The 27,526-nt window shown below is 44.8% G+C and overlaps 1 protein-coding gene across 1 annotated transcript; it reads right to left on the bottom strand.

The window, feature by feature from the left end:
* Positions 1–4,294: 4,294 nt before the first annotated feature.
* Positions 4,295–26,256, bottom strand: LAPTM4A (lysosomal protein transmembrane 4 alpha). The gene is made up of 7 exons (XM_070069439.1): positions 25,602–26,256; positions 18,765–18,888; positions 9,829–9,905; positions 9,618–9,740; positions 6,922–7,017; positions 6,113–6,211; positions 4,295–4,907 (listed from the first exon to the last, which is right to left on the bottom strand). The coding sequence occupies exons 1-7, from the start codon at positions 25,710–25,712 to the stop codon at positions 4,833–4,835; spliced, it is 705 nt and encodes a 234-aa protein (XP_069925540.1). The 5' UTR covers positions 25,713–26,256; the 3' UTR covers positions 4,295–4,832.
* Between the last annotated feature and the right edge of the window lie 1,270 nt (positions 26,257–27,526).

Here is a 27,526-nt window from a genome sequence, read left to right as displayed (position 1 = left end):
GTAGGTATCTATGTGATGTGCTAGGCACTGTACTAAGCGCTGCACGTGAATTCTATCACTGATTCTTTACAACTCTGTCAAGTCTTTGAGACTTCTAGACGAGAAGACAGAGAATTGTACATCCTTAACTCATTTCAGAATTCTGATCTCTTTGGAACCCTCCAGTAGCTTCCAGTCCACTAAGAGTAAGATAGTCATCGCAATGACATAAAGGCCAATCCAGGGTGAGTGTTGCAGCACAGCGAGCTAGGTCACTCAGAGGCCCACATCCCCTGTCAGTGTGCTGTGTTGAGTCCTGGCTACTCCACTTTCAAATCAGCTTCCTACCAACTCTTCCTGGGAGATGGCTCTAGTGTAGAACCTCTTCAACCATGTGGGAGATGCAGATGGAATTTCAGGCTCCTGGCTTCTGCCTGGCCCAGCCCTGGCTGTTGCAGGCACTTGGGGAGTGAACCAGTGGATGGAAGATCTCTTGCTGTCACTCTTCAAAATTTTTTAAAAAGGCCAACACAGGCCGGCGCCGCGGCTCACTAGGCTAATCCTCCGCCTTGCGGCACCGGCACACCGGGTTCTAGTCCCGGTCAGGGCACCGGATTCTGTCCCAGTTGCCCCTCTTCCAGGCCAGCTCTCTGCTGTGGCCAGGGAATGTAGTGGAGGATGGCCCAAGTGCTTGGGCCCTGCACCCCATGGGAGACCAGGAGAAGCACCTGGCTCCTGCCTTCGGATCAGTGCGGTGCGCCGGCCGCAGCGCGCCGGCCGTGGCGGCCATTGGAGGGTGAACCAACGGCAAAAGGAAGACCTTTCTCTCTGTCTCTCTCTCTCACTGTCCACTCTGTCTGTCAAAAAAAAAAAAAAAAAAAAAAGGCTCATCTCCCACCTTTCCCTCCCCACCCACATCACTCAAACTCAGTATTTTCTGAACAGACCCACCAGGTGCCCTCGTCTGGAATGTTCTTCATCTTTTTAAGATTTATTTATCTGAAAGGCAGAATTACAGAGACAGAGAGGTCAGTCTTCCACCCACTGGTTCACTCTCCAAATGGCTGCAAAGGTCAGAGCTGAGCCAGGCCAAAGCCAGGAACCTGGAATCTCATGAGTCTCCCACTTGGGTTAGGGGTTCAAGCACCTGGGTCATCTCCCGCTGCTTTCCCACGCACATTAACAGCTTGCGGGGTCAAAAGTGGAGCAACTGGAACTCAACTGGCCCTCGTGTGGGGTGCGGGCATCACAGGCTGCAGGTCAACCTGCTGTGCCACAAAGGCGGCCACACAAATCTAAAGACTTTTTCAAATCTAAAGTTTTTTAAAAAGATATTTCCAACCATGAATGGTTGACTCCATGGATATGGAGGGCTGACTTTCATGTGATGTTACTTCAATGATAGAAGATGGTTTGCAATTTATTCCCCCCTTCCCCACTGCACTGAGATGAGGAACGTTTCACTATTTCAGCCATTGCCACATCTCCAACACCTCGGAGTTCATGCTCTAAGCATGTGGGTTGAACTGAATTGACCTTGTGCTGACTCTTAGACACACTGCAGATCAGGTACAACAGGGGACTCCTAAAGCCACACTTCCTGTTACTTCAAATATGCCCTCGATGCCAGGGAGAATGTATGTGCTCGCAAGCTTAACACTGGGGACTAAGAACTTCAGACTCTCAAGCTGAGGGTCTGACAAGCCTCTAGAACACATGCAACCTTACAGAGTTTGAGATCATTTCACACTGGCCTGTGAAAGTTGAGGCAGGAAACCAGGAGGGCCAAAGCCCAGGATGGCATGGGAAAGGGTGTAGGTCAAACTATGGAAGGAAACAGAATAGGTTAACAAGATAGGCCAATCTCAATGAAATGTTCTGAAAACAAGGGTGGTTCCTACACTTTTAGTTGCTGTTGTTTACATTTTATAAGTACATGAGATTTGCCTTCTTCAGTTTGTATATTGACATGAAAAATATGCAGAGATCTCAAGAGCTTACTCACCTTGCTTCACTGAAACGCGTGCCCGCTGATTAGCACTCCCCATTGCTCCCAGCCGACTTCCATTCCACTCTTGGCCTCTACCAATCTGACTATTCTAGGGGCCTCGCGTAAGTGGACTCACGCAGTACTGTCTGTCTCTAACTTGTTTTTCCCCACTTACGGCATAACGTTCTCAAGGCTCACCCACGTTGTTGGAGTGCAATTACCTGCTTTTTAAAGGCTGACTCCTACTCCATTGGATGTACATAATTTTCACCCTCTCATCTGTCAATGGAATTCTGCTGTTCTCACTTCTTGACTATACTGATTAGGGCTGCAGTGAACAAGGGAATGATACCATCTTCGAGATCCTCATTTCAATTTCTTTGGATTCATACCCAGAAATAGGGCTGCTGGACCACATGGTAGTTGTCCTTTGGGGAAACTTCCTAACTGTTCACAGCAACAGCCTGATATATTCAAGCATTTGAGGTTATTTCATCACTACCAAAGAGCATGTAAGTTCGGTTACTATCTAAATACTGCTTAACAAGGTCTCCACTGAACAGCAGAAACATACATGGAAACTTAATGGATCTGAAACTTCACTTGAGTGACAGCATGCCAGCCCAAGCACAGTCCCATTCACTGATTCTCTCCACTGCCCACAATGGCCGGGACTGAAGCCAGGAGCTGGCAGGTCTCCCACATGTGGCAGCAGGAACCCAACTACTTGAGCCATCACCTGCTGCTCCCACAGTATGCACTGGCAGGCAGCTAGAGTTAAGGAGCCAGAGGCAGGTTATCAGTCCAGATACTCTGAACCACTAGGCTACATGCTCCCTTCCCCGTTTCGGCTTTAATGCAGGAAGTGAGATCTGGCCCAGAAAAGTCATCCTCCATTCTGGAACTCCTATAAAGGTATTAATAAAACTTCCACTACTGGAAATGGGGTACACACCCAGGTATAATTACACTTTCCTAAATATAAAGCTCACTCTTTTGTTAGTGTTCATAAAAGTTTGTAGCAATTTTGCTACCCCCTTAAAGATGCATAAAATACCCTCATGTATTGCAGGTGTGTATGAAGCTGCAACTGTGCATTGCTAGCGAGATCCAAGGTGGAACACCTTCAGGACAAAATCAACTGCAGCGTCTAGAAGTTTTTTTCACTCCTCTTTGGTTCTCCACCTTCCTTTTAAGACTGTATAAATTCAAGGTGTACAGTTCTGTCATACACAGTCCTAATGAAATGACTGTTAGTCAAACAAATTAACCTATCCATCACCTTCCACCTGTCAATCTCAAACTGTGTGGTGGAGAACCCAAAATCTAAGCAGATTTCCAGTATATCGCATCATTACCCAGTTAGGCAGAACATTCCATCTCTAGATTAATTCCTCAGACTTCGACTCATTTGATTCTCCTTTTGAGGCGTCCTTTTGGACGCATTTAAACTTGAATTACTCTTGATGAGCTCAATACCTAAGTACAAGATGACAATACAAAAACATAGTATACCACACTAATCATCTCATTTTATCAACTCAATTAGAGTAGCATCTGGCCTGTGATTCAGGCACTATCTCCACCCTAACTTTAGACACTAGTTCTGAGTTACTGGATTAAAGAATTGCATTCTAACCAAAAGTCTAGCATTATGTTCTCAAATTTAACAAAAGACCTTCATAGTCACTGTTTTGGTCAACAATGCACTGCGTATTCAACAGTGGTCCCACGCACAGGATTACGCAGCTGACAAATTCCTATCACCTTAGTAAGGTGACAGCTACAGAAGGTACTTCACCTGTGAGGAGCATCATGGAGCCTTTCCATTGTGTAACCCAGAAACACAACTGTGACAAATGATCCACTGTGGGTGCTCTGTCCTGTGCGGTCAACTGCCATGGGAACTGAAGCCACTCTGACAATCTCTGCTCCAAGAGAGAGGTCCAGCACCCTTCTACCAGCCTCGCCTATACCACACACACACACACACACACACACACACACGACACCGCCTTTTGTCAAGCTCTGGGGCCTCAATGGTTAATGGTTTCCTTGCCACTGCCTGGAGGAGAAAAACAAGAGGTTACTGTCAACCAGTCGGCCCTGTTACAGCTCACTTTCACCAGGTCACTCGACTGTAGCACGAGGACACACCACCTAGGTTTGTGTACACTCTATGATGTCCTCACAACGATAAAATTGTCAAATGACATGTTTCTCAGACATATTCCCATCGTTAAGAGTCACCACATATTACAATGGAAAATGTTAGGCTTTAGGTACAAAAAAGGTCATAGTTTCTCTTAAAAAATGGCAACAGTAAATATTTAAGAGATTTATTAAAGCATCTTATCACAAAGATGGAAACATACAAATTAGAAACATGCAACCATCATCATCCACAGTCAACCAAAATGTTATCTATTTTTCCTGTTTGCATAGCTGATAACTTCAGATTTTATACCCAACTCATTCATCCTGAATATGTAGTTCATTCTTCCTGAAAATACCCAGGGCACCAAATAACCAAAACGCACACATTATATAAAGAAAGTGCAAAGTTAAAAAGGAAAACGTGTGGGCAATCACCCCATTCCCTCCCCGCCCCCCAATTAAAGGCATATAATGGCACTTTGCTCCTGCATGACCTAGATTGTCTTCAGAAAGTATTAAAATGGAATACACTTTAAAAAAGGACTTTTAATAGATGTCCAAAAAAGCTCCTTAGTGTTTGAAAATAAATGCTTGAACAAACGACCATTTCATATCAAACAAGTCTGAAGAGCCCTGTACTGCAGCACTCTGTAAAATAAACAAGACGAAAGCTGGTATAGGGTTTATTGACAAAGGCAGGGTTTCTTCAGGCAGGTAAGTAAGGAGGCGGTGGTTCTTTCTCAGGCATCTTCACGGCCATTTCATAGGTTGGCAAAACATACTAAAGAGAGGAAAAAAGGCTGATCAGATTTATTCTCCTTTAAAAAACCATTCTGGAATAATTCAGTTTTCAGACATGGGGTGAACAAACCTACAGAGAACTGAAGCACCTGTTAACAGCTCCTGAGAGCAGAAATGCCCAAATACCCTGGGATGCCACCTGGCAGTGAACTCTGACCCTGGGCCGACACTGAAGGTTCTGCTCTGGATGACCCTGAGATTACGAGGGCTCCTGGACAGGCAGCAGGTGCCACTGCTTTCCCCTCGTTTCAGTGTGACTGATGAAATGCCAGTGCTGATCACACCTCAGGGGCTGAGGATCTGGGCTAAGGGGCCCTGCTGAGCCACACTGCAGAAGTCTCTAATAAGACACTGAATCCTAAGCGTCCACGAATCTGGAGTCAAAGGACAATGACTCGGGGCAGGCACTCGGTTTAGTGGTTAAGACGCTGTTTGGGACACCTGAATCCCATACAGAGCATCCCCGGGTTTGGGGCACCCATCTAGCCCCGCTTTCTGCTAACGCACACCACGGCGGGCGGCAGAGATGGCTCCAGTAGTCGGGTCCCTGCCACCCACATGGAAAACCTGAGTGGAGTTCCAGGTTCCTGGCTTTGGCCTGACCCAGACCCAACTGCTGTGGGTATTTGGGGGGTAAACCAGTAAACAGGAGATCACTGACTCTCTGTCTCTCAAACAAAAAAAAGCTAACGAAGTCATATGCTGTCCTCTTAGTAAGACGTATACCTAAGCAGCAGGGCAGCACTCTGACCTAAGTGACCCCAAGTGTGCCAGGATGTCCTTCTAGGGGTCACATGTACTCTCTGTTGCAGACCGGGCTCCAAGAGGTACGCCTCCCCAGACTCACGGAATCTATGTGTGCATCCCCCCTCAGATGGGCCAGCTCTCCCTGTGGATCATATGAATGTTGCTTTGAAAACAACACAAATTTCAGTCAATGAAACTTAAGATTCCCCAGAGGCTATATATGTCTAGCATCGCTATTTGCTGCCTTATCTTCCCACCAACACAACCCTTCCAGGATTAGTAATGAATGACTAAACCTGACCACCAAGGTGGGTGAGATGAGCAGTGCAGGGTCTCTAGCCCACACGTCCAGCTTTTCACGCCCTGAGACAAGGCTGAAGACAAAGGCAAGCGCCAGGTCTTCTGGAACAATCAGTAACAGCTTAAACAGTGGTTAACCTGTGGAGGTGCTTCAAAGGCAGGGTACACGGCAATCTCCGGCAAATTTCTGTTGTTGATATATTTATAGCAGTTCCAAACACAGTAGATTAGATAAGCCTGAAAGAATAAAAACAAAATTTACATAAGCTAGAACTCCACGCAGGTGACTTACAAAGCTTCCCCTGTGTTCTCCATGGAGAAAGGCGCCCATGTCAGTCTGGACCTAGCACAGGCCAGGCCCTTTTCCTACCAGCTCTCCTCTGAATCTCACTAGTTTACAGAGAAACCAGCGCTGGGGTTTCAATTCAGGTCCAGGCACTACCTAGGAATTCTGGGCTGCCAAGTCTTGGGAATTACCCCTTTTGAAAGCAGAAAGATGCTCTTTTTTTAAATTATTTAATTATTTAATTATTTATTTTGACAGGCAGAGTGGACAGGGAGAGAGACAGAGAGAAAGGTCTTCCTTTGCCGTTGGTTCACCCTCCAATGGCCGCCACGGCCAGCGCGCTGCAGCCGGCACACCGCGCTGATCCAAAGGCAGGATCCAGGTGCTTTTCCTGGCCTCCCATGGGGTGCAGGGCCCAAGCACTTGGGCCATCCTCCACTGCACTCCCGGGCCACAGCAGAGAGCTGGCCTGGAAGAGGGGCAACCGGGACAGAATCCGGCGCCCCAACCGGGACTAGAACCCGGTGTGCCGGCGCCGCAAGGCGGAGGATTAGCCTAGTGAGCCGCGGCGCCGGTGAAAGATGCTCTTTTAAGGCAGTGACAAAGTGTAGCTGCGCAACGTCAGTCTCCCGGGTCCTCGAAGATTTAGTCAGCAACTTACCTTAAAGACGATGAACACCACAAAGAACATCAGAACAATGAACAGGAGGCAGCTGGAGTCCAAGGACAGGAGGTCGTCCTTATAGGGAAAATCAGGCTATTCAAACAAACACACACATGTTTATAGTCAGCGACAGTACCTGTACTCTGTAACCCAGACAGTACTTGAATACTCTACTAGATCTAATCCAAAGTGCTTTTAAGCTCCTCACCAATAACGCATGCTATTAATAACTTAAATATGCTTGTCTGAAAACCTGAAGAGTCTAAATTAGCCTTTTTTTCCTTTTTCACTAATTCCCAACTTCCTGACCTTTGGTAAACACTATAGGAGATCCCCCAGATTTGTTGCTGGGCCACTGAGTCAGCAAGTCAAGAGGTACTGAGATCCACCCAAGCTCCATGGACCAGATAGTCCTTTATGGAGAAATTTTTTGTTCCCCTAAAAGCCTCATGGGTACCGATTCTCATCAGACAGGAGTAAAAAGGCAGTATGCCACTAGTTGTAAGGCCAGGCAAGATTATCTGACTTACTACAGAATATTCACTTAAATTCTTATTCAGCACTGACTGTGTCTAATAAGACACTGAGCTAAGTTCAGGGAGAAAAGAAAAATTTAGGATTGTGGCACAGTGGGTTAAGCTTCTACTTGAGATGCCAACAGCCCATATCGGAGTGCCAGTTTGAGTCCTGGCTGCTCAGCTTCCTGCTATTGCACCTGGGAGGCAGCAGATGATGGCTCAACTACTTGGGCCCCAGCACTTGTGTTGGAGACCAGGTTTGAGTTCCTGGTTCCTGGCTTTGGCCTGGCCCAGCCCTCGATACTGCAGCCATCTGGGGAGAGAACCAGCAGATGAAAAATCACGTTCTCTCTCTCCTTCTCCATCCTTCTCTGTCACTCTGCCTTTCAAATAAAGAAATAAATCTTAAGAAAAAAAAAGCGTAAGAATCATTTAGGATTTACAAGCTGGCCAGCAGAGGAAGTACTTGCTGGTCTGAAGTACTGAGTGAATAAAACAAAGGGGAGCAACACTGGGGTCTCTCAACAGGATGGTGAAAACAACACAAAGAGAAATCCCAAAGGACCAAGAAAAAAGAACCCACACACCAGCCCGAAACCCTAGCCAAGTGTCTCCTTGGGACAAGACTATACTTTGAACCTTCATCTCTAAACAAAAGGATGACCATAGAAAGGAATCAGTCATGGGGGATTCTGGATTTTATTCAGAAGGCAGAGAGGCAGTAGGTGTGACTTTTCAGCCAGCAAGGATGTGACCAGAGAGCACTGTTTAAGAAGCTGCTGACCACGGCAGACCTGGCCAACAGGTCCTGCCCCTGGCTAACACCTACCTTCATCACCTGCTGCTGCCCTCTCCTGAGGTGCCCGACGCCATGGCTAGCTTAGTCCCTGACCAGATTCCTTCCCTCCAAGGTCTCCCTTTCACCTAAAACACCTGCTGCTGCTCTTCCTCTTAGGTTCCACTCTCTCCTGGGTACAACGATCTCACTTCTCAGCTCTGCTCTGGTACTCACACAGTAGCCTATAATCACATGTTGGTCACTGGCAATTTCTGATTCCTTCATTAGAAAGTTAGCTTCACTAACACACACATCCCTACGAACTAGCAGAGTGCCTTGCAAATAAGAAGCAAGCAACAAATTCTTTTTTAATATGAATGATAAATTTGGTGCTATGCAAAACAAACCAGGGGAGAAATCTCTAAGTGCAGGGAGAAGTTCTAAAAGATAGCACTTGGGAAATGTAGTAAGGATGCTCCACCCAGCTTTTATCTGTTTGGCCCCCACTCTTCTTCCAGGCTCCTCCATGAAACCCGTCTTCATCCCCCAGCCCAGTGTCCCCTGCCCCTCCACTGTATGGCATTAATGTTCCTGCCACTTTGTGACAGTTTTGTTATCACAATGTCTTCATAACGTTGACCCTCCAAACACATGTTTGTTCTCTAAAGGAGGAGTTATCGTTATAACTATACCATTCACCAACAGTGCCTAGAACAGGGCTAGACACAGTGGGCATTCCCGCATTTGCTGCAGAAGCTTGAAAGGATAAAGAGCACCATCAACCGCAGTCACCTTACACCGCTGGTGCCCTGAAAAACCGAAGCTGATCACCACTTCCAGGACATCCAGCTTCAGGAACCTTTTTTTTTTTTAAAGATTTATTTATTTGAAAGGAAGAGTTACAGAGAGGCAGAGGCAGAGAGAGAGAGAGAATCTTCCAACTGCTGGTTCACTCCCCAAATGGCCGCAACGGCCAGGGCTGGGCTAACCTGAAGCCAGGAGCCAGCAGCTTCTTCCGGGCCTCCCACACAGGCGCAGGAGCCCAAGCACTTGGGCCATCGTCCACTGCTCTCCCAGGCCATAAGCAGAGAGCTGGATCGGAAGTGGAGCAGCCGGGACTCAAACTGGCACCCATAAGGGATGCTGGCACTACAGGTGGCAGCTTAACCTGCTACACCACAGCACTGGCCCCAGTAACTTTTAATATTGAATTATTCAACTGCAATGGCAACAGACATTCTATTTTCACCCTATTGGCTTTAATATGTTAAAAGCAAAATTAATTAATGACACTTTTAAAAGCAAAAGGGAATTAAAAATAGTACCTAAGGCTGACTCAGCACTTCAACTTATTTTACCTGAAATGAAAAAAGCAAGTTTATAGTATTTACACTCACCAGTTGATCCAGATATTCTTTGATTCTTGGCAAGTAAGTGAGAGAACTGACAGCAACCAGACAACTGAGGACGAAGTCAAAAAGCCGGTAACAGAAGAACGGAATCAACCAGCCCCCTTGATACTGCAGAAGAAAATAACCACAGACAGGAAATTATGGAGGATACTCAGTCAAGACCAAACTCTAAAGGCTGAAAATATAGCATACTTACAAAAATCGCTCCATATACCAGCACCGAACTGATTATAAACGTCAGCACAGAGACAGCAAAAAGAACGCAGACATTATCTAAAAAACAAAAACAAAAACCTAATTAAGCTACTTAAACAGCAAAATTCTTCATGACAAAATAAGACTTCTTAAAATACTGTAAAAAGGCTTAAATATATTTTCAAAATTGGCTATGAACAGAATTTAGGCCAAGATGGAGAAGTTGTAATAATAAGTAGTAAGCCTTAAGAAGTGTGCACGGAGCTACTGTTTGTTACATTGCTGCAATAATTCCCTGGCGTTTGTTGAGGATGGCACACAAACCAGGGAAGCCGCTAGGAAGACAGGTCCCTAAAAGCAAGGTCTGAAGATATGCAAACACAGGACTCTTGCCCAACATGGCAGATGCTACAACAGAGGAAAAAACGGTCAGCCTCGACTGGAGAACCAAGGGCTGTATGGAGGCAAGGACGTTAGGGCAGGTCTTGTGAGAAGAGCAGGGTCCAGCTGGAAGGAAAGGCTGACATTTGCTTAAACAGAGATGTATCACACACAGGATGCTACAGGTGCCATCTCTGCTTTAGATAAAGTACAACCGGAAATTCAAAGTCCCATGTTAGTCCTCCCTCTACAGCCCAGCATCCTAAACATTGAATCTTGGTGCTTCCTTCACTTTGGATTCTCTGTCAAACACGTCTTATTTTCTTTAAGACTGATTTTATCTCTCTCTGGAAGGCAAAGCAACAGGGCAGAGAGGGAGAGAGGGAGGGAGAGGGAGAGAGGAAGAAAAGAGAAGGAGATGGAAAAAGAGGGAGAGAGGGAAGGAGGGAGGGGGTGAGGGAAGGAAAGAAAATACTATCGGTCTTCTATCTGCTGGTTCATGCCCCAAATACCCCTAACAGCTGAGTCTGGGCCAGGCTGAAGCCAGGAGCCAGAAACTCCATAGAGGGGCTCCCACATAGGTGGCAGGGGCCCAAGCACTTGGGCCATCTTCAGCCACCTTCCCAGACACATCAGCAGGGAGCTGGGTTGGAAGTGGGGTAGCCAGAGGTCAAACTAGTACTCTGATATGGGATGCCAGCATCACAAGTGGTTTAACCTACTGGGCCACACCACCAGCCCCAGGTCTATTTTCTTTGTTCTTCAATACTTTTTCAGGTTGCTCCAACTCTTGGCTAATGCACAGATACTAAATTTTCCATAAACAATGAAACCATCCAAATAATATTAAATTGTACTTGATTTGTGGAGTTTCTTAGCACAAATCTATGATTGATTACATGACTCTGGACTAGTATTAAGAAACTGAAGGGCAATAATAATGAAGAGAATGAGTAACTGCAGAATATCCACAGTACTGGATAAACATGTGTATATCATCACAGAGCAGTACAAACCATTATCAGCCTTCAGCACTGATTTAAGTAAAAATGGCTCTATTTCTTTCTTAGAGTACATAGGACAGTTAAATGCTACCAATTTAAAATTCTTCCCTGTTCTAGCATGTAAAACACCACCTAGAAGAATTCAGATACAAACAAAACATGAAATTAAACATGAAAGGTACTGTTGTGGCTGGCGCTGTGGTAAAGTGGGTTAATTGTCCACCTGCAGTGCCAGCATCCCACATGTGCACTGGTTCTAGTCTCAGCTTCTCCTCTTCCGACCCACGTGCCTGCTATGGCCTGGGAAAGCAGCCCAAGATGGTCCAAGTGTTTTGGCCCCTGCATCCATGTGGGAGACCCAGAAGAAGCTCCTGGCTTCTGAACTGCCAAGCTCCAGCCGCTGCGACCACTGGGGAGTGAAGCAGCAGATGGAAGACCTTTCTCTCTGTCTCTCCCTCTATCTGTAACTCTACCTCTCGAATAAATAATAAATAAAATCTGTAATAAAAAAAGAGAAAGCTACTGTTAAACTGGAAAACAAATTTGTAATTCACAATATCAGCTTTCAGGAATCTGTTAAGGAACAGTGCATGCTTATTTTCTTTTTCCCCCCAGAAAACTTTTATTTAAGGGACACAAACATTGTGCGTTTCATGAATACAACTTTAGGAACACAGTAATTCTTCCCACTGTACCCGACCTCCTACCCCTCTTCCTCCTCCCACTCCTGTTCCCATTTTTACTTTTTTTTTTTTAACTAAGATCTATTTTCAATTAACTTAATACACACTGATTAACTCTATACTAAGGAAGAAGTACAACAAATAGTATGGGAAAAAACTGCTCAACAGTAGAGACAAGGGTTGTTCAAAGTAATGGCATTTCTTTTTTTTTAATTTTTTTATTTACTTATTTATTTATTTTTTGACAGGCAGAGTGGACAGTGAGAGAGAGAGACAGAGAGAAAGGTCTTCCGTTTGCCGTTGGTTCACCCTCCAATGGCCGCCCCGCTGCAGCTGGAGCATCGCACTGATCCGAAGGCAGGAGCCAGGTACTTCTCCTGGTCTCCCATGCAGGTGCAGGGCCCAAGCACTTGGACCATCCTCCACTGCCCTCCTGGGCCACAGCAGAGGGCTGGCCTGGAAGAGGGGCAACCGGGACAGAATCCGGCCGGCACCCCGACCGGGACTAGAACCTGGTGTGCCGGCGCCGCTAGGCGGAGGATTAGCCTAGTGAGCCGCGGCGCCGCCAAAGTCATGGCATTTCAAAGCATCAATTTCACTTCTATAGATTATCTCTTAGGTGCTCTATTATTTAACACAGAACAAAGAGAACATACAGTATTTGTCCTTTTGGGACTGGCTTATTTCATTAAGTATGATGTTTTCCTGTTTCCTCCATTTTGTTGCAAACAATAGGATTTCATTTTATTTTACCATTGTGTAGAATCCCAAAGTGTATATATCCTTTAATTTCTTTATCCAGTCTTAAATTGATGGGCATTTGCGTTGATTCCATATCTTAGCTATTATGAATTGAGCAGCAATAAACATGGGGCTACAGGTAACTCTTTCATATGCTGATTTCATTTCCCTTGGGTAAATTTCCAGGAGTGAGATGCTTGGGCCATATGGTAGGTCTATATTCAGATTTCTGAGGTATCTCCATACTGTCTCCACAGTGGCTGTACAGTGGATTAGGGTATCTTTATCCTCATATCCTTGCCAGCATTTGTTTGTTGATTTCTGTATAAAAGCCATTCCAACTGGGGTGAGGTGATTTTTTTTTTGTGGTTTTGATTTGCATTTCCTTAATGGCTTAACGATCCTGAGCATTTTTTCATGTGTCTGTTGGCCATCTGATTTCCTCATTTGAAAAATGCCTGTTTAAGTCCTTTACCCATTTCTTAACTGCACTGTTTTGTTGTTGAGTTTCTTGACCTCTTTATATATTCTGATCATTAATCCTTTATCAGCTGCATAGTTTGCAAATAATTTCTCCCATTCTGTCAGCTGCCTCTTCACTTTGCTGAGTGTTCCTTTCACAGTGCAGAAGATCCTCAATTTTATGTAATCCCATTTGTTAATTTTGGCTTTTACTGCCTGTGCCTCTGGGGTCTTTTCCAAGAACTCTCTGCTTATGCCAATGTCCTGCAGGGTGTCCACAATGTTTTGTAATAATTTGATGGTATTGGGTTGTAGATTTAGGTCTTTAATCCATTTTGAGTGTATTTTTCTGTAAGGTGTAAGGTAGGGGTCTTGCATTGTACTTCTGCATGTGGAGATCCAGTTTCCCCAGAACCATTTGTTGAAGACACTGAGCTTGCTCCAGGGATTGATTTTAGCTCCTTTGTCAAAGATAAGTTGATTGTAGATGTGTGGGTTGACTTCTGGAGTTTCTATTCTCTTCCATTTGTCTGTCCATCTGTTTTTGTACCATTAAGAGGCTGCTTTGATTATTATTGTTCTGTAGTGTGTCTTGAAATCTGGTGTTGTGATGCCTCCAGCTTTGTTTTTGTTGTATAAGACTGCATTAGCAATTTGAGTCTCCTGTGTTTTCATATGAATTTCAGCATCATTTTTTCTAGATCTGAGAAGAATGTCCTTGGTATTTTGATTGGGATTGCACTGAATCTGTAAACTGCTTTTGGTAGTATGGACATTTTGATGATATTGGTTCTTCCAATCCATGAATATGGAAGATTTTTCCACTTCTTTGTATCTTCTATTTCTTTTTAAATGTTTTGTAATTTTCATCATAAAGATCTTTGACACCCTTGGTCAAATTTATTCCAAGGTACTGAATTTTTTGTTAGCTACTGGGAATGGGATTGATCGTAGAATCCCTTTCTCAGATGTGACATTGTCTGTATATCAAAGGCTACTGATTTTTGTGTGTTGATTTCGTATCCTGCCAATTTACCAAACTTTCCTATGAATTCCAAGTCTCATAGTGGAGTCTTTTAGACCCTTTATATATAGAATCATGTCATTTGCAAATGGGGATAGTTTGACTGCCTCCATCCCAAATTGTATCCCTTTGATTTCTTTTTCTTGCCTAATGGCTCTGACTAAACCTTCCAGGAGTATACTGAATAGCAATGGTGACAGTGGCCATGCATGTCTGGTTCCCAATCTCAGTGGGAATGCTTCGAACTTTCCCCTGTTCAATAGGACACTGGCCCTGGATTTTTCATAAATTGGTTTTATTGTGTTGAGGGATGTTCCATCTATACCAAATTTGCTTAAATTTTTCATCATTAAAGGCTGTTACATTTCATCAAATGCCTTCACTGCATCTACTGAGATAATCATATGGTTTTTGTTCTTCAATTTCTTAATGTGATGAATCATATTGATTTATTTCTTGATGTCGGACCATCCTTGCATACCTGGGATAATCCAACCGGGTCCGGGTAAATAACTTTTCTGACACATGTTGGATACAACAGGCTAGTATTTTGTTGAGGATTTTTGCATCTACGTTCATTAGAGAAATTGGTCTGTAGTTCTCTTTCTCTGTTGTATCCTTTTCAGGTTTAGAAATTTAAGGTGATGCTGGCTTCGCAGAAGGAGTCTGGGAGGATTTCTTCCCTTTAAATTGTTTTGAATAGCTTGAGAAGAATTGAAGTTAGTTCTTCCTTAAATGTCTGTTACAGTTTAGCAGTGAAGCTATACGGTCCTGGGCTTTTCTTTGCTGGGAGGGTCTTTATTACTGATTCAATTTCCATTTGGTTATTGGTCTGTTTAGGTTTTATATGTCTTCATGGCTCAATTTAGGTAGGTTCTGTGTGTCCAGGAATCTATCCAGTTCTTCTAGGTTCTCTGTTTTGTTGGAATACAGCTCTTTGTAGTAATTTTCGTTGATTCCTTTTTTTTCCCCAAAAAAAACAGCTCTTCATTTTGCTGATCTTTTGTATCATTTTTTTTAGTTTCAATTTTGTTGATTTCTTATCTAATTTTGATTCCTTCTTTTCTCTTACTAGTTTTGGGTTTGATTTGCTGTTTCTTTTCTACGCAATGATAGCTCATTTATTTGGTGCCTTTCCAATTTCTTGATGTAGGTACCAATTGCTATAAACTTTCCTTGTAACACTGCTTTTGCTATATCCTTTAAGTTTATGGTACATTGTCATCTTCACTTGTCTCCAGAAATTTTTTTATTTTTCTTTTGATTTTTTCTATGACCCAGTGTTCATTCAGAAGCATGTTGTTCAGTCTCCATGTGTTTGTATGTTCTAGATATTCTCGAGTTGTTGATTTCAAGCTTCATCCCATTGTGGTCAGAGAAGATGCATGGTATGATTTCCACTGTTTGAATTTGCTGAGACTTGCTTTATGGCCTAGCCTGTGCTTCCTGTACTTGGACATCCCTTTTCTTCTCCTAGAGAAGTTTTCTTTAATTACTTCACTAAACAGACCTTCTAATCCATTCTTTCTTTCCACGCCTTCAGGAACTCCCAAGACTCATATGTTGGGTCGTTTGATAGTATCAAACAGGGAGCTCAGTTCAGTGCTTTGGGGTGAAGGGAGTGTTCAAGGTGACACTGAGGTAGGGCATGTTAAATCTTTTTTTCTTTTCTTCTTCTTTTTTTTTTAATCACAGGGGAGGTTTGTTCTGCTGTTGGAGTATTTTCACACTCACCTCTTCTCCTCAAAGAAGATCAATGCCTGGGCTCTAGCCCCAGTGGGTGTAATTCATGTTTGCACTGCCACAAGAGCCACACAAGGGATCCATAGAATCCTCAGTGTGAGCACAGATCCCACAGCAGTGACCCTCGCCAGGCAATCAGGGATCCCTGAGCATGTAGAGCCTCTCACAGTGACTGCCCAAAGTCCCAGCTGTACCCTGCACCCTCCCACACAGCCAGTGTTTTCAAAGTCCAGGCACACAAGGCTCCCATAGGAGCACCCAGCCTCCTGTCAATTCTCCCAGGTGGACTGAAGTGTTTACTCTCGGCAGGTTGCTCAGCTTGCAGACACATGCTGGCACAGCTGTTATGTATGTCCAAAATGGTGTCTACCCTCTTGACTAGTTACAGGACATGGGTGCTAGGTGGTCATGGAGAGAGAAATGTGCCTCTGCCTCTTCCCCTGCCCCCAGCTTTTTTTTCCTCTCTAGGTTGGCTGGTACTCTGTTCTCCCACAGGGCTCCAAGCCAGACTTGTGCCAGGCTCTTCCCGCAGCTTTATCGCCAATGGCTTGGGCTGCTATCATCTGGTCTCACCTCACTCTCCAAAGCTGGTGCTGGCATTCTCATCTGCTGGGGTTCTGAGTTGTGCACGTCCATAACCTCCAAGTAGGTCCACAGTGTCCCTCTAATTTGCGTAGAGTTTCCTCTGCAGTTTTCTCCCTAACTCTTCCCTGAAATTGCACTCTCTCCACTTTTTTTTTTTTAACTATCTTTCACTAGACTACAGCAGTGACCTCCCTCCCTATTCCACCATCTTGAGAAACTCCCTAAAGTACTGAAACAAAAAAGTGAAGTTCAAGGTCTTCCACTGGAGCAAGAAATTGCAAAAATGGGGGGAGGTGGTGACAGGTGGGGAAGGCATATAATGCCTGGAACAGACGCTGTGAATTAATAAGGCAAAGAAAATACAAGGGCTCCACTCCTCAATATGAACTGCAGGTTTCCACCTGCTGTGACAGGAACCTCCTCTTGAGGTCTCCCACGTGTTTACACATCCCCAAGTCAATGTACATGAGGTTGGGTGCATTATGAGGAAAACATAATGCAGAAGTATTTTGGACATACTGTTTGGCTGATTAAAAATAATGAATCACAAACATCATTATTTAAAACTGGCCATCATGCCAATAACCAGAAATTAACTGTAGGAAAGTCAGATTTGAACTTCCAAAGAAATGCAAACTCCTATGACCAAGAACTAGGTATTTTATATATTCTCAAGAATAAGGACTTTGATGTAATTATAATCAAATAAAAATAACACTGAACACATCTGATTTTCTTTACAGGGAGAGGGAATAACACACACACAATGTACAGTAACTTCAGGATTTCAACCGTATCATCTAGCCAAGCAAGACTCTTGAAAACCGTTAAGTCTTTTTCTACAACTCAATTTTCAGAGAAACCTACATGACAAGGGAAAATGCTCAAACTGGCACATAAATTAAAATTTTACAGCCCAAAATAAAATTTTAAAAATATCAACATGAGGCTAACAGCCATTAGAAGTTAAAAGTTTTACTCAAAAACAAATGTTAATATATTCTTGTTACTTCTATGACAGCTGACAAGGATTATACTATTTATGAAAAGACAATCAAGAGGCTGCCATGAAAAAGAAAACAAACCACACAGCAGGAACAACTGTTGGTGTTTTCCTACTATTATCTGACAGCCACAGAATTCTTCCTGGCTCCTGGAAACTGAAGTTAGCTGGAAGGACAATGAATTATTTGAACTAACAACCAAATAAACTCACACACAAACATACACACAACTTCATAAATAGATCAGAGAAGGCCATAAATGTCATGTAGCTCAAATATTAAATTTCTTACATAGTTTACAAGAGAATAAAATCTCAACTTGAATTTTTCTGCTCTTTTATTTTGAAAAAAGATAAATAATAATGTTTTTGACAGGCAGAGTTAGACAGTGAGAGAGAGACAGAGAGAAAGGTCTTCTTTCCGTTGGTTCACCCCCCAAATGGCCGCCAGGGCTGGTGCGCTGCGCCAATCTGAAGCCAGCAGCCAGGAGCTTCCTCATGGTCTCCCATGTAGGTGCAGGACCCAAGCACTTAGGCCATCCTCTACTGCCTTCCCGGGCCACAGCAGAGACCTGGACTGGAAGAGGAGCAACCGGGATAGAACCAGCGCCCCAACCGGGACTAGAACCAGGGGTGCCAGCGCCGCAGGCAGAGGATTAGCCTAGTGAGCCATGGCACCGGCCGAAAAAAGATAAATAACAATTAAAGATATTGCTATGAGGGAATAGATAGGTTTAAAAGGGTAATCTACATGGAGGTAGGTTTTTCTACTTTTAACTCAAATGTCAAATACTTCTCCATCTAAACAATAAAACTGTATTTAAAATTGTGTGGCCCTGAGCAAAAGACATCACCAAACAGTCAAGTGATTTGCATTGAGTATTTTGTGATAATAGTCTATTTGCTCCATGAGGAATCTCTCGTCCCAATTACACTTGTCCACTGACACTCAGATCTACAGTTCAAATTCATTTCCCTCTTTCCTTTCTCTCCCTGGTATCTGACAGAGTCAAGAAACACATTTCTGAAAAATCTAGACGTCCATTAGGTTTTCTGTGAGAAATGCTATACTGTATTTCTCATGAATATCTTTGAAAAAATCCATCAAAAATACTCTTCCCTCTCAGCAGATTTAACGTAAATGTAATTTATCCCATGTTAACCTTATGCAATTCATTTAGCCCTCTGAAATGCAACAAGCACAAATCAATAGGACCCCGCCCCCCCCCCCCCCCCCACAAATAACAGTGTATACATACACTTAAGACACAAAACTATCAGGAGATAGTTTCTTTTCAGCTAAAAACCTACCAGCCATCCTCTCGGATGAGTAGTAATTACCAATGACTTCATACTGAATGTTGTTGACAGCTGGCATTAAGTTTGGATGAGTCACCTCCACGATCAGCAAGATTGCCATCAATAGGTTTACAACCTGTGAAGGACAGCATTTTATCAGTTATGTTAATCACTCCCAGGAAGCAGCCTTCAACACAATTTTCGGATGTCTAACCCAGGAGAAGACCATCTGTGAGATAGAGCAATACGCAATCACCACTATGAGAGCAGTTTTAAAATACTTCATAAAGTAAACATAAAAATACTTTCATGAAGTACAAACCTAAAATTACCCACTTCAGAGATAAGATGTCTGACCCTGTGTTAATACCAATCACTGGAATAAAATGGCAGAAAAATACAAACTAAGGAATCATTACAAATTGTTCATGTGTAGATGTATTTATTCGTCATGTGCAGACATGTATTCATTCGTCTACCAATCTCAGAACTTGAGAGTCTGAGGAAGGTACAGTTCATTCAATTTATTTATCCATCTGATAGATTTCTGACAGCCCTTCAGGGCTTCCTCCATTCAGTGATTTCCTCCTGGGCTCAACTCAAATGCCAAAGACTCTCTGAGACTTTGATTCCACCCCCTTCACATACTGGTCTTAATCCCACCTTTGAGACAATATGCTTTCCCTTCTAGATAGGCGTTCCTCTAAGTGCTCCTGAAAGTAGCCTCCAAATATTGTCTTTTCCAGAATAAACATTTAGGATCAGAAACCACTCTTCTATCTAGCATGTTTTCCAGCTATCTATTTCCCTGTCGCTCTTTTTATACAACCTCCAGTTTGATGGACACACTATTAAAACATGGTAAGATCAGCCTGGGCAGAACACATCAGAATCTCAGTAGCCACATTCTAGCTAACGAATTTCAAGGAAGGCAACCTGAAGTTGCACTGGTTCTCTAAGTGTTCTGAATGTCACAGAAGAGTAACTCCCTAAAATATCAAATCCTTTTTTACACTTGCTGCTGAAGTATCACTTGTACTGTAAGGCTGGATTCAGAGGCCCAAGCAAAAGCATTTTATGTATTTGTAATCAAATTTTATCTTATTACTTAATTCAAGACTTCCTGGATCTGGATTCTAATACCCTAGAGATTCTCCTTCTCTCAGCTTCTGGCATTTGAAAAACTGATCAGCCTGTAACCAGTATCTCCATGGAAGTCACTAACAAGAGAACAGGACAAAGCTGAGGACAAGGTTGTCAGAGGCCATCCCCTTCCCATTATCAGCAACCTTTCAACAAAGTTCTTTTCTATCTGGCCCAGAGGAACATCTTGAGACTATCAGACATTTTGTTGAAATCCCTTCACACATTCCCATCTGGTGCCTTTTCCTAGTCAACCCAGGCTGTTAAGTCCACTGACAAAGAATATTACCTACACCTACATTTGTTAGTGAATTTCTGCATAAGCCCAGGAGGAGGCACTGCCACCTTTGAATGTCAATGATTTAATCAGAAATCTCACCAAGGACAGTGGTATAGCTCCCCGCCTTAAAGGTCCCTGTTTGTGAAAATCTGAACAAGTGATACTTTCAAAGGACATTAGAGCCTGATCAACAGCACTGTCAACAGCTCTACTGTGTGCATCCCTCCTGTCTACTCTGAACAGGTAAGTACATTTTCTTTCTTAACAGCGCAAGTCATTTCACAAATATTCTCTTGGGGCCAGCACTGTGGTGCAAACAGCCCTGACCACTGAGGCTACTGGAGAGTAACCCAGCAGGTGGAAGCTCCTTTACCTCTCTCTCTCTATAACTGCCTTTCAAATAAATATTTTTTTAAAAAAATCTCTTTTCTTCTCTTCCATAAGTCAAGCCTCAACCACTATTATCTTCTAGAATTAATGACACTTCAAATTGCATTTCATTGTGGTTCAGACTCCTGAATATTAAATAAAACAGATCGTAAGTCTCAACAAAAGGATCAAGAAAAGATAAAAATAAATATGAGTGCTACTTCACTGAACAGAGGAGCTTTCTCAAATCTTCATTAATTATATTTTTTTCTTTTTAAGATAGATTTATGTATATGAAAGGCAGAGTTACAGAGAGGCAGAGGCAGAGAGAGAAAAAGAGAGGTCTTCCATCTGCTGGTTCACTTCCCAACTGGAGCCAGGAGCTTCTTCCAGGTCTCCCACATGGGTGCAGGGGCCCAAGGACTTGGGCCATCTTCTATTACTTTCCTAGGCCATAGCAGAGAGCTGGATGGGAAGTGGAGCAGCCGGGACTCAAACTAGGGCCCAAATGGGATGCTGGCACTGCAGGCAGCAGCTTTACACACTCCACCACAGTACCGGCCCCTAATTATATTTCTTTAGGTTATCATATTTCATTGGAACCCCAACTTACATTTTAAATAAAATATTATTTTGGAAAATCTTTGTGACTGTCAAAGATTCAGAGGTGAGTACCTAAGCTGTACTCATATACAGGCCCTAGTGATTGACTTTTTAAAAGGTTTATTTGAAACACAGAGTGACAGAGAAATCTTCCACTGACTAGTTCACTGGCCAAATAGCCAGAACAGCCAGGTCTGGGTCAGGCTAAAGGCAGGAACTCCATCTTGGTCTCCCAGGTGGGTGGCTGGGACCCAAGGACTCGGGTCATGTTCTGCTGCCTTCCCAGGCACATTAGCAGGGAGCTGGATGGGAAGCGGAACAGCCAGGATTTGAACCATCACTCCCGTAGGGTATGCCAGGATCACAAGCAGTGGCTTCACCAGCCATGCCACAACACTGGCCCCCTAGCAATTTACTTCTGATTACAGTTGGTATTTCACCACGTTGAATTCTTCAAAGAATGCATAAAAGTTAGTCTTACAAATAAAATTTTTCTGAAAACACCCAACTATGTACAAACTATTCCAGAGTGTTCCTGATTCATTTTTTTCTCCCTTCACTGTATTCAGGGAGGAAAGTTAACAAAAAATATAATTAAAAGAGAATGAAAAAATAAAATTTTAAAAATAAAAAAGAATGGTTAAGTTCTAAGTCTAGGAACATGGAAAGATACAGAATGCAGCCAACCTGTCAACAGCATGGAAATGGACACACCACTCAGCACTCAGCGTGGGAGCAGACATGTACAATTTGTGGGTCAAACAACGTGGTGTCTGATGCTTCTGAAGCCTTTACCCACCTTATGTAAGCGCACAAAGGAGAAACAGATGTGCTCGAGCGTCCTGAGTACAAAGCAACGCTACGGCATCCATGGACACACCCAGCCTCCAGAGAGTCATTCCTCTCTGCATTCTCATTTCATTGCCACACACATCCTAGAGATTCTTCAGGGACTTTTCTTGGAGGAGACGGTTCATTTACTGTTTCATGAACATCTCAAGCGGTCTAATTAATAATTTACCTACTACACACATTTTATAGGGTAAGACACTACCCTCCTCCTTCAGGGAAGCCATCCTATGTGGGAGGAAGAAAAGATAATCATACTAGAATGCAACAGAAGTACTATTTAATAAGTGCCTACAACAGACACTTGAAAAATCTTCCCCATGAAAACATCTGAGCTACCAGCCAAGAAATTAATGTGAAATTGACAAAATTGTTAATGGTTAAACCTGAGAGATGAGTAAATGGGAATTTTTATGCCAGTTTGCTACTTTGTTTTAAAACTTCCTTAATACCATTTTTAGAAAATGACAGGAAAAGATGATTTCAGAAGGGAATCGCATATCCAGTCACAGAGGCACAAAACAAGGTACTTGAGGAAAGACACTGACTGAAGCATAAACAAGCTACACTCCTCTATAGCAATCAGGAGTGAGGGCCAGAAAGGAATGCAGCCTGAGGAAGCCTGTCTTCGCGTATCTGCCCGCTACCTAAGGTTATACTCTAAAAAGGTTGAGACACATGGAAAATCAGTCACAGCGTCTTTCCAAGACCAACACTTACTACAAATGCTCAAAACATACTCTCATTAGGGCACCATTAACCTCTCACAGCAGATGCTTAAGGCCATTTTCATTCAATAAATATTTTGAGTTAGACAAGAAACTTGTTTAAAATCATCTTAAAAAATGATAGGGAAACTTTAGAAATGTCAGCATTTAAAGGAGCTCATTCTGAAACTCTGTATCGCTTAAACCAGGTACTAAACCAGGCTTTCTTCTTTCAAGTTTAAAATGCTAAAGGCTACTACTGCAAGGCTACGGAATAATGGGTTCTGGTTTTCTCTAGGTCCTGCCCAGCACTACTTAATATAAGGCAATGAATACCGTATATACAGTCTGACAAACATCTTCACATTGCCATCCGTAGAAGTGGCTGCTGAAAAGTAATGACACTCTATCAGTCGCAGTCATTTTAACAGTGTCTGAGCCCATCCAGAGGCCTCACCAAGTTCCAAACAGCACATAAGGAATCACCACTTCAGACAGCCTAGTGACTACGGGGGAACCTGAGAGAATCATAAGATACTCTCTCAAGCAGATGCAGAAGTATTGCAGCAGCTAGAATCAAGGAAGAGGGAGGGAAGTAACACCCTACTCCACTCACCCCCGTATTTCCCTTAGTAAGGAAGCTACTGGCAACAAAACGCACTGCTTAGACAACACTGCACTTTGGTCCAGGTGGTCTTGTCTAATTTCTCAGTGTTATGTGTCTCCCCAGCTGGGCAGAAACTGTGTCTTTAAATTGCTGTATCAAAGCTACACTTTTGAAAGTCACCAGCAATATTATAATTAATAAAACCACTGGCCTTTCCGGGTCTCCCACACAGGTGACTTCAGCCATCAACACTGCTTCCCAGTGTCTGTGTAGCAGGAAGTTAGAGTCAGGGGCTTCGGCCAGAACTGAACCCATGATGGGGAATGCAGACGGCTAACTGCTAGGCTCAACACGGGCCCCCCACAGCCTTCCTCCAGTCCCTGAGCTGGTTAGAATTGGACATTACCAATCACCTTCCCCTTCTCTCGTTACTGTAAGTTTCGTTTCTGAACCTGTGCCCCAAAGTGCCATGCAATACCAGAAGCATCTTGAGGGAAGATGCAAAGTTCAAGACAACAAACACTGAAGTTCTACCATGTGGCCCGAACAGGAACACAAAGGATCAACGACACCAGGCCCTGTGATTCATTCCTTCTGTACAGCAAGCAAAGCCTTTCATAGTGCACACGGTCAATCAATCACATAACCAAGACAGGTGACAGAAGCAGTTGACAAGGTTCTACTAACCTGAAAAGTCCACGCAAAGAAGAGCTCAAAAGAGAGATGCGTGAACCTTTTTCACGTCAACAGCTTCAAGTGCGGAAGAGATTTAAATTCACTGCCTACTTTGTAGGAATAATGCCCTTAACTGAAGTTTTCCCCTCTGCACTTTGAGTTTCCTGTTTGTAACTCGCACTTGATCCTGCTATTCATTTTTGAGCTGAGCCCATAAATACAGCCAATTACACTTAGATGGCTGAGACAAGGATGGTGGTTATTTTCTTCTTTAAGAGTTAGAAACCCTCTGTTCTGTGAACGGAGGGAAAGAGCTGAGGAGACAGGAACACCAAATTTGAAGGCCAGAGTCCCAGGATGAAGGACTGGACTTCCTCCACCCAGGAGGAGGGAAAATCACTTGGGATGAGGACAGTAGGGTTGAGAACGATTTAAAGTATTCATTTTGGAGAGTGGAAGGCAGAGCTAAGGACAAACAAAAGAAATTAAAACTCAGCCCCTTAATAATGGAGGGGAAAGAAAAGGAAGTGAGAAATATAACGCAGATGACTCATTAACTATTTGATGTCCAAAATTATAGAGTCTGTGAATGGCCATGTGATACAAATAGATTTACACACATTCAAGTTTTTTTAATTTTTAAGTATGTTAATGAAGCAAGACTGTAAAACAACAACAGAGCAGTCAGGAATAACGTGGTGGCAGGTGGTCCCCTGGGGGCGAGCCATGTAACAGTATCTGTCTAACGGATTCTCGTCTGGTATTTGTCTGAGTGGTTACCAATGACTTCCAGACACTGGGTGGGGACGTCTCCAGCACGTAGGAAGGCAGGGAGTGCCTAGGGTAAGTCTCTTCCCTTTTTTTTTTTTTTTTTTTTTTTTGTAGGTCACTAAGCATCAGAACCGGCACAGTATTTGCTGCCACTCCCTGTCGCCCCCCACAAAAATCACAGAAGTCAGCCAAAGTGGCCGAGTCGACAACAAATGAAGTCTGACAGAGCTTCCGTGAAGTCCGAATAACCCAAGACTGCCTAAACAGGATCGCACTTTCCTAACTCACAAACCGGCTCCAATCGTGTCCGCATCCCGGAAGCGGCGGGAAGCAGCCACTACCGTCTTCCTACGGGTCACACTGTCAACTGCCGATGACAGAGGAGATCCCGGCACCAGGCACGCCAGCCTCCGCGGCCACCCAGTGCAGGCCATCCGCTAACGCGGGCAGGCCAGGGGCTGCCTCAGGGCGAATCCCGGAGAGCGGTGCCGCCTCCGGGCGCACCTCGGCCCCGCGGCCCGCACCCCAGCTGCGCTCCGGCAGCGCGAGCGGCCCCGAGGCAGAGGAACTGGGATGCGTTACCTCAAGATCTGCTCCTCAAAAAAAAAATATATATATAAAATGAATAAAACCCACCGCCACCAGCACCCGACCCGGGGGCGGAAGTGCGAAAGGAGGCCAAGCCGGGTCATTCCCAGCACCCCAGTCCCTCCGGCCGCCCCGGAACACCCCCGGGGCAAGTCTCCTCCCTCGACGCCCCCGGACTGCTGCCCGAGCTGGAGGACCCCACGGAGACGCGCCCCCTCACGCCCCGCCCCGCCGGCCCGGGCGCCCCTCACACCTACCATGTACCAGGTGCCCAGGACGATCGTCCCGGTGCGAACATGGCAGCAGCCGCAGCACCGGGTGCTGTAGAACCGGTCGCTGCGGCTCCGCTTGAAAGTCATGGACACCATCGGGAGACTCGCGGGCCTCGCTGCTGGCCCAGTCACTGACCAAAGCTTTCCGCGCAGCGGTTGCGCCCGGCGGTTGACTCTCGGCGTCCCAAGCCAAACGACGCGTCTTCAAGCCCGCCCCCGGCCCGGGCCCCAACAGCTCCTCCGCACCGGCGCACTGAGCGCCGCTCTCGTGCGGCCTCCGCTTACCCCCTCCTCCTCCTCCACTTTCCGCGGCACGCGGACCAATAGAGAGCGGAAAACGGAGCGGGCCCGCCTCCTGATTGGAAAACCTTGGAGACTGACAATATCTCAGGGCCAATCAGAAGTGCAACTCCCCTCAGCGCGGATCCGTTCCCGCCTGGTAAGGGAGGCCAGAGGCCCGCTCGGGAGCCCAGGAGAGTTCGTGGTGAGGGCGACCCGGTAGTTCACCATCCCTGAAGTGAGGCCGTCAAGGAAAGGGACATTTAGTGCAAGAGGGGAGACAAGAGATGGCGTGGAGGCCAGGAAGTGAGCGCGAAAGGCTTTTCCGAGTGATGCCTCTGCCACGTATTACGTCAGAGGCGACTCGGACCTGCGGCTGCTCATGTGACCTTTGCGTGCGGCTCCATTATTGGGCCGGCTTGTGGGGGAGGGGCGGGCCTTGTGAGTGGGTGGGGCCTGTGGGGAGGGGCGGGGCTAGCTAGCCGCCCCCGCAGTGTGGCGGAAATTGGGAGCTCCCAGGGGAGTTGAGAGCGTGGATTTCCGCCTCCTTGGTGGGAGCCAGAGACGCAGGGCTTAAGGAGACCGAAAGTAGTGGGAGAACTGGCTGCTTACAGCTGACGAGAGTGGTTTTTGTGGAGAAGAGTTGTGAGACACGTGGAAAAGAACCAACAGGTTGTCGGGGGCCTTGAGTGAACAGCCGGCCTTGGTGTTGGGATTGCGTAGGGCCCCCGCCTTCCTTTGTCCCTGCTGCGCCCTGGGAGTGCTCACTGGACTCAGCCCTCCTGGGAAAAAGCCTGTATCTGACATCAACTTCTGAGTTCATTCCCATTCCTGCTTCAGTAGAGGCGGTACTTTGACGTCTCCCCGGCCTCTCCTTCCTCAGAGCAGACAGAATCTTTGACACGTGTTCGTTGTGTGTGTAGGAGACGTGTGACTTTACCGTGAAAAGAAATGTAGTCAGAGCCACCACGGAGTTCAGCTGTGGGTGATAACTGCGTAGGCATAATCAGGCAAACGCTGCATGTGGAGTATGTCGCAACACACTGTATTTGGGGAAGAGTAGATGACAGTTTAAGAGTGATAAGTCATCCAGTATATTGGGAGCAAATAACGTCAGAATTAGTGAAAATAGAGTGTATATGTTGCTTAAAAATATGAAGCTCTGCGTGCACCACGACAAAAATAGCTGAGAGTATTTTTAATGACAGCTTTTGCTGTGCAACAAACTACACAAAACTTAGTGACTTCACACAACTTTTTTTTATTTCTCCTCAATTTGTGCTAAACTAGGCATTTCTGCTGGTTTCTGTCAAGTTCAGCTTAACTGGTGAAATCTGGATCGTCTAGAATGTTCTCCCGTGGCTGGTGGTTTTGCATCAGTCTGGGTGGAGGCATTTATCTGCGTGTCTCAACATCTAGCAAGCTGGCCCAGCCCCTTAGGGTTGGTGCAGGGTTTCCCAGGGCAAGCACAAGACACTGGCACTTTTTAAGTGTGTGGTTCACATTTGCTCATGTTCCAATGGACAAAGCAAATCCCATGGCTAAGCCCAGATTCAAGGAATCCAAAACTAGACCCTTACTTCTTGTCGGTGGGAGCTGACAGAATCATTGCCAGGGGTGGGCGAAGAAAG

This window comes from Oryctolagus cuniculus, chromosome 2 (assembly GCF_964237555.1).
Source record: "Oryctolagus cuniculus chromosome 2, mOryCun1.1, whole genome shotgun sequence".
NCBI classification, from domain to species: Eukaryota; Metazoa; Chordata; class Mammalia; order Lagomorpha; family Leporidae; genus Oryctolagus; species Oryctolagus cuniculus.
Note: the sequence above shows the minus strand (reverse complement) of the source record. Positions and strands in the feature narration are given on the sequence as shown.